General features: G+C 35.7%; 1 protein-coding gene across 4 annotated transcripts in view; it reads right to left on the bottom strand.

Moving 5' to 3' along the window:
- The window catches only part of LOC138697596 (probable phosphorylase b kinase regulatory subunit alpha), a 75,624-nt gene that overhangs the window by 9,079 nt on the left and 53,266 nt on the right, over positions 1-13,279 (bottom strand). For all 4 annotated transcript variants that reach the window (XM_069822971.1, XM_069822975.1, XM_069822973.1 and 1 more), the window contains exons 20-24: positions 12,237-12,326; positions 10,238-10,376; positions 7,170-7,222; positions 4,311-4,469; positions 61-114 (exon numbers count right to left, since the gene is read on the bottom strand). In XM_069822971.1, coding sequence (XP_069679072.1) covers positions 61-114; positions 4,311-4,469; positions 7,170-7,222; positions 10,238-10,376; positions 12,237-12,326 — 495 coding nt within the window. The remainder of the gene's footprint in view (positions 1-60; positions 115-4,310; positions 4,470-7,169; positions 7,223-10,237; positions 10,377-12,236; positions 12,327-13,279) is intronic.

Raw genomic sequence — 13,279 nt, 5'->3', positions numbered from 1 at the left:
CACTGAATCTAAATAAGGTACATAATTTTTATCCGCGATTATTCTTCGGTAATAACTTACCTCTTGTGTTAGGTTCTGTGGAAGGACTCTACCTTCAATTGCGAGCCCCTGGCACTGCAACAAATAAATAATTATAAGCACACCAAAATATATCGTGTGATTTCATTATTTAAATACCTATTGCACTAGCACTACACATTATATACAGTGGCCCACTTAACTCTTACACCTCCGATATCTTGTGAAATATTTCAGATATATACTGGGTGTTCATTTCAAAGTGTGTCATGACGTCACTTTTGTGAGTCAGCGATTTGAAGCGAGTTTCAGCTTTTATGTCAGAGAAGTTGCTTATTATTCAAGGTGTTCAATCTGAACTTGAGAACGTGTACGGTATAACTTGAACGTCGTAGAAACAGATGGCAGTCTGTACAGTCTGTGTGCTACCATAACCTCTTTCGAACTATGTTTTGCGCGGGCAAGTCGTACGCAGGGTATTTGTTATCATCGGTTGCATATGGCAACATTCCACGACACAAATCAAATGCTCCGTGTCCATGTTGACCGTCGAAGTTAATGTCAACGAATACGTAAGTAATCGTCTTGACCTCTCCCCATATCCCGATAGTAAGAAAAAACTCACCTCAGTACGTGTTTCCAAACAGTTCACATTCCTGCCACTACCGGCATTACCGTACGTATCGGTACGTACTCTTCAGAATGAACGCCGTACTTGCTAGGCAACTTCTCTAGCACATAGGTAATACACCGCTGCGGAAGTGTATGAAGATTGAATTCCCTAGGCTCATCGGCTAGCCACATGACGGCATACAGCGAGCCATGACACACTTTGAACTGAACACCCAGTATATGCAAACCATACAAGTTAAATTACATCGAAGGGGACATCTGATACACGTAATGTATTTTTTGTACATGAAATAATTTTCAAGATATTAGAGTCAACTTTCTTTTTTTAAATGGGAATCAACTATGTTTTGTATTGCAAATGTTGCGTTAGCTCTGTCTAATAACAATGAACTATTTTACTGACTGTTTGAATGTCACCCGTAAGAGTAAACATAAACAATGTCTGACGTAATTGAAGATCGAACACATCCATAGTACTGTACACTACCCAATACAACCCTTATTTTTTCAGATCTGTACTGGGCAATTGAACGATAAGACATCGGCGAGAAATCTGATTGCACACTGGAGATTTTGCATTTTGTTTTTTGATAATAATTGTTCATTTTTTATTGTACACTACTTTTATGTCTCACTTCGCCATGTGCAACATTTCCATAGTATTAAAGTGTACAGTACATTGTAATTGTGATTTAATTGACGCACGACTCTAATCAGAATTGTCCCTCCCTCTGTTCGATCATTGGTCAGACATTGCATCCAAAATTGCGGGTTTTGAGATAGCCGAGGGCTAGAATCGAATATGTCACTGGTATAGCATTTGGTCTTACAAATACTGGTAACACCTATAGTAATCGAAAATCAAGCATATGGAAGATATTTATATGGTTCCAAACTTTTGATTCATCCTATATACCAATGTATAAAGTTTGTAAATGGTGTAAGAACGGGACTCCCGGCCCGAATACACAAATGTGAAGGGTCAGCAGGACCGAATATGTTGAGAAATATACATCATATCATATTAGGATCAGTTTGTTGTCTATTGATGCTTTTGAAGTTTGTATGTACTCACAGGAACACTGAATAAAAAGAAATGACAGAATTGCATGAACTATAAAAAATACAATGAATAAAAGAAGAATCAAAAATAAAATAAAACACATTGTGGTAATACGTAGGCTTGAACTATCAACACTAATTAATTATTAGTCCAGCAGCTTATCCACTATGCTACGGGACCAATAGTATCTGCTTTCCTTAAGTCTTGTAAGTGCTATGAGCAAATTCGAAAGCTAATATCTTGAACATATTCTTCTTATGCGGATCGTCTTCGGTGGTCTTGCAGTTTACCATGCTGGCCATTACATTCGAGGTTTGCGAGTTCAAAATTGTTCAAGGACAATAGATTTTAAAGGACCATAAAATTCTTAGCATGGTTTCCTCGGCCTTATCTCGCCAAATACCATTTTGCTATCACCAATCCCATCAAACTAAATAACGTTGTAGTTGATAGAGCATTATTAAATAACAGAGTAAAAAAAATAAAATAACAATTGAGTAAAGAATTTTTATGTTGCACCTAATTTACCCCTTGCATATCTATGCTGCACAGTAAAAGAGCATAAGTCATAAATTGCAAGTTTCAGTAAAGCAAAAACAAAGTTTGAAATGAGGACCAGTATCATTATGGAAATCAGAAGCTCTACATATTATGAAAAAGGACAGACACCTTTACACCATTTGAAGAAGTACATTTTTTTTTTTGTATTAACATGAGTTCATAACTCAAAACCATCAATTTCTGACTTACGCCATTTTAATCGTGCACCACAGACATATCTATGATATAAATTATTTATAACATTTGATCTATAAACAGAAAACAAAACAAACAAACAGAGCGGAGTCTTGCACTTTTAACCTCTCGTTTATTACACAATCATGTTAACACTAGATCACGGGTTCAAGGCAACAGTGTCAATTGGACATTGACAACAAATTATTGGAACTCAGCCACTGCATAAGAAATTCGTTCATATGTAAACCTGAGCTCTCACGAAATCAATCAGTCTTCCGAAAGGGACTTAATGTATGGCAGTCGGCCATTTTTTTTGTCTAAGATGATACAGTTAAATCATTACAGTCAGGGCCGCCGAGAAGGGGGGGGGGGGCAAAAGGGGTGAGTGCATATGGGCCCATGAGCAATAAGGGCCCGTCAGATTAAGTGAGTCTGATTACTTTTTATTATCACGAATAATTATTCGTAGATACATACCGGTACTATAAAATTTTGTAAGAATATTTGTTACATAAATTTGACATATTAACTCAGCAATAGTAGAATTAATACAAATTACCACTTCATAATATGTAAATATTTGACTTTTATATAATAGAAGATCGGTTTCCCGCATTAACGTTCACCGACACGACAATTGAGGGCCCGTCATTTGCCTGAACTACAGTATGTTCCCGTCGCTTGTACTGAACACGTTCAATTATTTTTAACTACCAAACCCCCGCTGGCCAACCACAATATGCTAGTGGACTCTCTCAAACCGAAGTCATAGGGTACATTTCTCTTTCAGTACATTGTATGTTTCTTCGTCTTTTCATTGTCGTTTGTCTAGTAAATTCTGTTACTGGTTATAGTTTAACTGCACAATGGACAAGTACAGGCAAAAGTCGGGAGCTGAGAAGCACAAGGAGAGACAGAAAAAATTGGAAGATATTAATATGGGTGCTAGACTGCGTGAAAAATATTATGAAGACATTAATGAAGAGATCAGTGATGAGCCGAAATATTTAAAATCAATTCATTTCTCTAATTTAGGGCCAACCCCACTGAAACCTATGAATCTCCTAAACAGTCTGAGAGAATTAAAACTAGATACTTTATTTCCAAATATTTGCATAGCCATTAGAATATTCTATACAGTTCCTCTGACAGTTGCTGATGCTGAAAGATCCTTCAGCAAAATGAAGGAAATGAAAAATGTATTCAGATAAACAATGTGTTGAGAACGACTGAGTAACCTTGGCTCCTTAGTCTGGAGAGCGATCGTGTTAGGTCTTTAAATTTTGATGACATAATTGATGATTTTGCATCAATGAAGTCAAGGAGAGTTGTTTGTTGATGTTGGACTGCAAGTTAGAAAATACAGGTGTTTAAGAATAGTGTTTTATGAATATAATATATTGCGCTAATGTGAAGTTTTGCTAAAACTTTTCAACGTAATAAAAGTGTATACTTTTAAGTTCGTATTTGTGTATGGGGCTATCTTTTATTTATTTTGCAAATAATTATTATGGTTACAATAACCGGTAACTTGTAATTGTTACTTTTTTCAACGGGGGTCCGAGTACAGTATTGCATAGGGGCCCATAAATTCTTCGGCGGCCCTGATTACAGTTAAACCACCTTTATTATAAGAGACTAAGACAACAAACAACTCAGCACATACAATAACATACAAAACCTTGCACAAATAATATTGACTGTTTTTAACTGACGTAGGCTATTTACACGTCGAGAAATGTTTATGTTCCTATTGCTTATTCTGGTCTGAAGCACCTGGAAACCTGAATATAGAGCCAATAGGACTATAGCCTTACAATCTAAAATTAAGTAAAAAATAAATATAATTATCTCTTACCCTTTCTAGCACACCCCAGACACGAGGATAAAAATCTCTAGGCACTCTGTTGAGTGCGCCATCAAGCCTACGTCTTCTCAACCACTGACCTTGGCGGTCAGGTTCAACATCTTCCAATTTATCAGCATCTCCACCCAGCAAACCACCAATCTGACTTTTCTGTATAAAGTTTAAAATACTGCTTTAAAAAATATATTAGCCATACGTATACATCTAATCCAAAAAAAAAAAATGGTGGCAGTTACTAATGTCCCAGGCATTATAGGAACTTGCTAAAATACTTTGAAAATGACTTGGACTTATAGTATTGATTAGTATAAATTGCAGTCGCGGACAGCCGATGAGGGGTGGTCCTCCAGCTTGGGGGTTGGGCGAAGGGCTAACAACCCATTACCATAAAAGAAGCTTGTTACGAATCCTTCAAATAAGAACTTGGAGCAACAGTAACAAATATAAATGACTAATTTCAAGGGAAAAATTGTTCCGGGGCCAGGTATAGATCCCGGGACCTCTGGTTGAACGTACCAGCACTCTACCACTGAGCTACCCGGGAACTCCACCCGACACCGTCTCAACTTTTCCCTTTATATCCACACAACTCACGTGGGCTGACGAAACGCCAGTGGTAGAGCGCTGGTACATTCAACCAGAGGTCCCGGGATCGATATCCGGCCCCGGAACAATTTTTCCCTTGAAATTATTCAAATCTGCTTTACAGGGAGCTTCACCTGAAAGACTAGCTTTGCATCATATATACGTTACTGTGTACGTTAACAGAAAACCACAATTCCAAGTCACACAGAGATTGTGTGCACTTGTTGTGGGTCTCTGGCGTTTCGTCATCCCATGCGAGTTGTGTGGATATAAAGGGAAAAGTTGAGACGGTGTCGGGTGGAGTTCCCGGGTAGCTCAGTGGTAGAGCGCTGGTACGTTCAACCAGAGGTCCCGGGATCGATACCCGGCCCCGGAACAATTTTTCCCTTGAAATTATTCAAATCTGCTTTACAGGGAGCTTCACCTGAAAGACTAGATTTGCAAAATATAAATGACACTCGGGAGGAAATTAAACACAGAATATATATGGGAAATGCCTGTTATTATTCGGTTGAGAAGCTTTTATCATCTAGTCTGCTGTCAAAAAATCTGAAAGTTAGAATTTATAAAACAGTTATATTACCGGTTGTTCTTTATGGTTGTGAAACTTGGACTCTCACTTTGAGAGAGGAACAGCAATTAAGGGTGTTTGAGAATAAGATGCTTAGGAAAATATTTGGGGGCTAAGAGGGATGAAGTTACAGGAGAATGGAGAAAGTTACACAACACAGAACTGTACGCATTGTATTCTTCACCTGACATAATTAGGAACATTAAATCCAGACGTTTGAGATGGGCAGGGCATGTAGCATGTATGGACGAATCCAGAAATGCATATAGAGTGTTAGTTGGGAGGCCGGAGGGAAAAAGACCTTTAGGGAGGCCGAGACGTAGATGGGAAGATAATATTAAAATGGATTTGAGGGAGGTGGGATATGATGATAGAGACTGGATTAATCTTGCTCAGGATAGGGACCGATGGTGGGCTTATGTGAGGGAGGCAATGAACCTCCGGGTTCCTTAAAAGCCAGTAAGTAAGTATAAATTGATTGTGATCACTGGGAGAGCTGTAATCCCACCCAACCTGTCCTAAATATGTACCTTACTTACAGGACTTTCATTTCAAAACTTCCCAGTCTAAATAATTATTTTAATTTAATTCAATTTAAACAAAAAACATGTAATTTAGATATTGAGGGAGAAGTCTGAAACCAGGCTTAATTGCATTTATAGATTTCACCCCCACCACAGCCACCCCCACTTTGAAATTTCAAATGGTACCTCTATATTTTTATACTTAAATATTAAAGAGTATTCAATTGTTTATACACCTCATTCATTTGTTTCACAAAGAAGATTTTTAAATTACTATTACCAACCAATAGTTTCAAAACTAGATTTTATAATTGGCTTTTAATTAATCCTTTCTACTCTGTAGATGAGTTTCTTAACATAAATTCATACGAAATTGTTTTTTAATAAATAAAGTTATTTACATTTAGTTACAAATATTACATTAAGAATGAAGTGTTTTCATTAATTTTAGAGTTTCAAAATGTTTTGTGTTTTCATTCTAATTAAACTTTACTGTTTTCAATTATATGTGCATTTTCAAATGTACGTTTTTTGTGACGAAGCCTATCACTGTATTTTGGAATATGTATAAGAACTTTTTTGTGTTAACATGTTTCGACCTATTTTCGGTCATCTTCGGAACTGTCGTTGTTGGTCTTGGTGCCTCTTGTTTTCTGTGATGGTGCGTTCTTAGTGTAGAGTCAAAGAGTGTATGCGTTTTGAATTTGAGTTGTGTGTTGAGAACGCACCCACACAGGAAACAAGAGGCGCCAAGACCAACAACGACCAGTTCCGAAGATGACCGAAAATAGGTCGAAACATGTTAACAAGGTACGTTAATATTTAACACAAGAAAGTTCTTATCATACATATTCCGAAGTGATGCAGTGTTAGAAGTTGTGTAATCAAGATGTACTATCACTGTATGTTTAATGGCTTAATAAATTTAATTGAATTAAAGAAATTTGAAATTCTCCACTTTTGGATGCAATCAAGGCAAAATTCTACTTCCGAAAAGCAGTATGTAATTTTCAGAAAATTTGAAACAATGCAACTATCTACAAAAATCAGGAACGTAATATTAAAACATTTCCAACAACAGCAAAGATGAGGAACAAGGTAACAGAATCCTATCTTCACACTTTCACATTACAGACAGTTAAATTTGCAAAGCTGAAGAGAATTACTCACCTTACTAACACGGCTTGACTTACAACTGATCACCGAGAAGTTGCCACGTCCAACTGAAGACAAAACACAAAAATAATGGAATTATTTCTAAACTTCGAGCTTCTCCGTTTGTCTTAACTGGTTAAACATTAACATTTCTTGGAAAATAAAGGATCGTTGATTTTATATTACATACTCAATTACGAAAAATTGTGTGAAATAACTGCAGAAGTAACAAACATTCCAGAATCCAACAGTGGAAAGTATTGACACAATGTTAGTCATTATGTTGTTTACTTCTTGTCCCAACCCCTTAGTTACTTCTGCTCTTTCCTTTCTACCACTCACTTTATCCCACCCATAAATTATATATTGCAGAAAATAGAATGTTTTTATTCGTAATATAAAGAACTTCAATAATCAAGTATATTATACATCATAAATGCAGTTCCAGCTCATGGATCAGAAACAGTATGTATCACAATTTATGTAACTAAAATGAAAAACAAATTTATTAAAATGTTCTTTCTTTTTTTCTTAGGATTAAAATTGATCTGTTTCGAAAATGATATTCATAAAATATTTATCATACAGTTAACGGTTACTTCTTTCAAGTTGTAACTAACCTAGTGAGAAAATTAAGAATCATATGAAGAACATCATGATCAAAGCAAAGTATAATATTGGTCTGTCGTCTTATGGCTAGAAATCTTGTAGTTCAATGGATGTGATAGAATGAGGCAAGCACATGTGCAGAAATCAGATTTGTTTTCTTTAAGTGCTAGAGAGGAAAGTATTCATTCAAATGACAATTGTGTTTGTAAACCTTAGGAGCAAGGTTCAGATTTGGTCACAACGTGACCACTTACAGATAAATTTGGAGTTGTCCCAACAGCCATATGTAAATTGTGATCACATCAGGAGGAAACCCTGTGTCATATCCGTAAGAAATGCACAGCTAAATTCCCACATTGAAAATAAAATGTCAAAATACATGCAAACCATCCTAAACAACAGCAACCCTTGAAAATTTGCCCAGCACATAACCATATTTACTTGGCTATAGGACCCAATTGGCTATAGTACCCCTCTTACTTTTTGAAAGTCATAATAACTTTGTTTTAATTAAATATCTATATTATGCGGCATAGAATACTAAAATAAAGTATTTTTAATCCCTTCCCAAACTAAGTGATTTTATGAAGTTCGCGCCTAAAAGACCCTCCCACAGTATTGGAAGTAAAAATGGAGAAAGAAGGGATGGTCTTGTAGACGAGTAAATACAGTATACAGAACACACTGTACGAGCTATTCCATCTCATATCGACCGAAATATAGACAAAATTCACCTTACAATTTCTAAAAACAATGAAACTTCTTTTGTACGTGGAGAACTGTGATACAATGCTTTGGCAAAGTTTGAGGCATCAGGACTTCATAGTGTTTAAATTAAAAATATTTAAATTTATCGTATTTTCATAAAATTAGCAACTTTAAACTGTTGTAGCTCCGAAACCCTTTCACCCAATGATCAAAATCATGGTTTATTTTGATGCTGTGAAGTTAAAGTTTATATTGACATGTAAACAGATTTTCTTACTTTTTATGGAAATGGAGAAATTTAGATTTTTCCTCATTAAGACGCCTTTGGCTAGGAAAAAATATTTTTAAAATATATAGTTAGATTCCGCATTGGAAGTACAAATAAACACATATTTTTTACTGATGGCACGTTGATAAGAAAGTATTGAAAATATCAAATAAAGAAAATAAATAGTACACGCGTGAACTAACCAACTGACTGTGAGACGGGAGATAGCCGGGACAAATAAGGCCAGGAGACAAACACGTGATGTGTCGTCTAGCAGCGCATGGCTGTGCTAGCTTTATCACAGGTTTTCATAAACACAGGAGTACAATGACGCCCAACGCTCGCTTATCTTCAGTTCTCGGCCAGTGCGTGCGGTACTGCGCCATTCTAGTCTAGGCGTGTGAAAATAATTTATTTAATACCCTCGAAACTTATTGCCCTACCACTAAGGAAACAATGCCGAATCCCTCTTAATAATGCAAGTTTTTTTCTCAATATTTTTTTACATTTTTACAAATGGCCAAAAAGCCTAAAAGTAAGTAAAATCAGATTATCTGTCTCTCTGTATACAATAAAAATAAGGATTACTTCTTAACATAACCTACCAAGTGTCAGCTTCAAAATAAGCTCTCGTTCAATGTTCTGCAGTAAATGGTTCCAGAGTTCTGAGCGCTGAAAGAGGCTTGTTTTTATAAAATACGCTAAATTTGTCGCTCAATAATACGAAAACCGTTTGACTTTCGATAGTGTATTTTTTAAAATGCACTCCCCTCACCACCTTGTATAAGTAGGGAAAAAATTAGAGTATAAAAAAATGCGAGGTTTTTTACTGATCGATTTCTTATGGAATAGCCCATACAGAGGCTGGATGAAGAGAAGATGAAAAAGAAGAAGGAAAGTAGCACCAAGACTTTTAAAACCAACCAATTTGCTGTTGTGTAAATCGATAAACTGTATACTCGACCAGAAAATAAATTACCGTATACATGATGCATATTTTTTTCCAGAATTTAGCAAAGAAAAACTGGGGTGCAAGCATTATTTGAAATAAGGTTGGTACTGTTTCGCCTTAAACACTTTTTTAATTTTCTCTTCTACATTAGGGTGTGCGGAGTATTCGCGTATATACGTAAAAATGAAATCAGTAACGTGCTGCAGTAGTGAACAGACTGGGAGCAGCCATATTGCCTAAACACTTCCACCGATTTGATTGAACATCAATGTTCAAACTTTATGTAATAATGTACTAAATCTTCCTACATCTTTTGTATTAAATGTTCATTAAAGTAACATACATGCTACATCTAATTAACTGTTACTCTATTAATCAAGTTCTTCTACAACTTTATGTTTGAAATTCTTTAATATGTGGCACAAATAAATAAACAAGAACATGACGTACCTACAATAATTTATTTTCTAAAATTAACTGTGTTTATATTTTGTGTTGAATTACATGATTGTGTTTATGAAAAAGTACTCTAAACAAGAAGCTTACCACTGCTGATTGCAAATTCCTTTCCACTCAGAATATGGTGCAATAGATTCTTCATTTCAAACGGAGATAAATTAAGCAAATGCTCAGATGCTTCCTCCCCTGTACAGATCAATGTTCGAGAAAGCTCAGTTGCCATCACCTGTAACATTAAATACCTTCTCGTAAAATACATCAAACTAAACTTCAATTCAATACAGTTGCATAAATAACAAACACACTCGAATATTAATATAAATTAATTACAAATAATAACAACCTTAAACACAAAGGATATTCCTCAGGTCTTTAAGTCATTAAGAATGACACAATGAATGCAATGTTAGACTATCTTTGAGGCGCCACATCATAAAATTAGTGTTATGTGAAGGTATCTACACAAGTTTTGAAATTAGCGAATCAGTGTAGCAGATTTCTTGAGGCGCCTTGCCATAAAGTTAGTGTTGATTACTTATAGAAATACCACGGCAATATGCAAGCTTGAAATTAATAAATCACAACTACTTCTGAAGTGCCAGACCATGGTTTTCGATAAAACAATGAATGGACAAGCGTTTAAGCAAAGGATATGAGATTCCAGCTGCTACTTTTATGCTAGATACAAAAATCAAAATGTTTTTCAAATATCTAACATCCTCCATTTCAAAGTACAGGGTGATTCAGACCACCCGTAACAGTCATTTATTTCGGAAACTAGAGCAAGAAAATTTTCGAGACAAAAATATTTATAACTAAACCACATTTGAACTTTCACTTGGGCTTGATTTCATCAATCAACTCTAACAGGAAGTAGGGTCAGTGGCGTATCACTTCAAAATTTCAAATGGGAGTCGGGGCCAAATAGGGTACCATTTGATAGAGCTCTTCAAAACAAACAACTTTCATAGGAAACGTTTTTATTAATTCCTACTCTTTCAATAAGAAAATGTACGAAAAGGCAATGGGTGATTTGGACTAGCCATGTCATTTATTTCGGTAACTAGTGCATGAAAATTTTCGAGACAAAAATATTTATAACTAAACCACATGTGAACTTTCACTAGAACTTGATTTCATCAATCAAACAGGAAGTAGGCTCAGTGGCGTATCACTTTAAAATTTCAAATGAGAGTCGAGTCAAATAGGATACTATTTGATAGAGCTTTTCAAAACAAAAGTCTTTATTAATTCCTAGGAGGAATTGATAAAAACGTTTCCTATGAAAGTTGTTTGTTTTGAAGAGCTCTATCAAATGGTACCCTATTTGACCCCGACTCCCTTTTGAAATTTTGAAGTGATACGCCACTGACCCTACTTCCTGTTAAAGCCGATTGATGAAATCAAGCTCAAGTGAAAGTTCACATGTGGTCTAGTTATAAATATTTTTGTCTCGAAAATTTTCACGCACTAGTTTCCGAAATAAATTACTGTTATGGGTGGTCTGAATCACTCTGTATATTAAAGACTAGTTAAATATAATTAATATCTATATTTCCGAGTCTATATTCTTTTTCAGAATGGTAAGAGCATTAGAGCATTCGAGGCCTAGGAGTTCATTTCCCTTTCCTTCCTCCTCGTTCTACTTTTCTGTTCCTAGTGCTGACCTGCTATGACACTAAAATCGTCCTCCAGTGGCTTAAGGAGGGAAAGCTGGTGATCAACAAGATCTCCCCGTCGACCAACAGCAGGTGTGGTCCTCCAGACATTCTGGGGGTTGTGTGTGAATGAAGTAGCCACCAAAACGTTAAAATATGGTGTTCACTTAAATCGGCTACAACTTGCCATTTTCAAATATGGGAGTGCAAGAGGTCAAATGACTTTATTGTCAAACGCCTGGGATTAGAAAACAATAACAACAGAATGGTAAGAGCGAGTTTTTATTTTATACGGTACAGCATATCGGCCCAACTACAGCACTGTGTGTAAGTGTATGTTTTACTTGGAGACTAATTTTTCTACTTCCAAAGCTGAGAACAATCTGTACGAATATATCACAGATCATAACATTACGACACACACTTACCTGAATAATCAGTCCCACTCTCAGCCGCAACATCTCTAGGAAAAGTTGTGGTTCTGTCCTGATGAACATTGCTAAGTATACCAGCAACTCCTACGAAGAAACAACATGAACATTTGTAATGAATATAAAAAAAAAAATCCCACTAAAAATGTGTTTCATGTAATTCATTTAAATTTTTTATGCTCGACCATGCCGAAATGTAGTAATTATACACCTGGTAGCAGTCCTTTAATGCATGTTATTAAAGTACACCTATTCATTAAAGTTCAGGTTTTCGATTATTCTGGGATATGCAATCGAAAGACGAAGGAAACGTCACGGAGGCTGGAAATCCAATACTGTCGCAGAAGGTTATGTTCTGTTACTATAATAATTAGCGTTAATTGTAAATAATATTCAAATAAATTCAATTTGTCATCTCGTTTTTCAATTATAAATCAATTTCCAGGTTATACATTCTCTGCATTACATCAAGGTCAATGACATTATTGTTCCTCGGAAAAAATCAATACTTTCGCGTCTGGCACATCCCACAATTCATGAGCTATGAACAAGGTCACTTCCGATCTTCTGTCAGATACAAATAAAATGTATACTTCTGCGCTCGTTTCATAAACAAACATACTTGCGTCTTAATTACTACCATTATAGGCTCGTTGCATAATGTACTATTAATAACGTAGCAGTGAAAGTAAACAAAGGAACGGTATTAAATTTCAGTTGAGCTTAGTTTCTTTATGGGATTTTAATTCTTAGCTTTAATTTTATTGTTAATTATTTATTTATCGTAACTTTCTTAATGGAAAACATTCATCACTCCCATTGTAATTTTGCTATGACATTCTATTACTTTATGCAAATCTGGCTTTCAGGTAGTAGCTCCCTGTACAGCAGGTGCGCTAAGCAAAAATTTTTCCTTGAAATTATTCATTCTATTACTTACATACTGTAAATTAGGCAATGTGGGACCTGCATCTTTACTTCCCTCCCAAAGGAAGTCGTACTATAGATTTTCTTGACCAAAAAGTCTATCGCCCTCTGCT

This window comes from Periplaneta americana, chromosome 4, assembly GCF_040183065.1.
Source record: "Periplaneta americana isolate PAMFEO1 chromosome 4, P.americana_PAMFEO1_priV1, whole genome shotgun sequence".
NCBI lineage: Eukaryota > Metazoa > Arthropoda > Insecta > Blattodea > Blattidae > Periplaneta > Periplaneta americana.
This window is presented reverse-complemented; position numbering and strand designations above follow the sequence as displayed.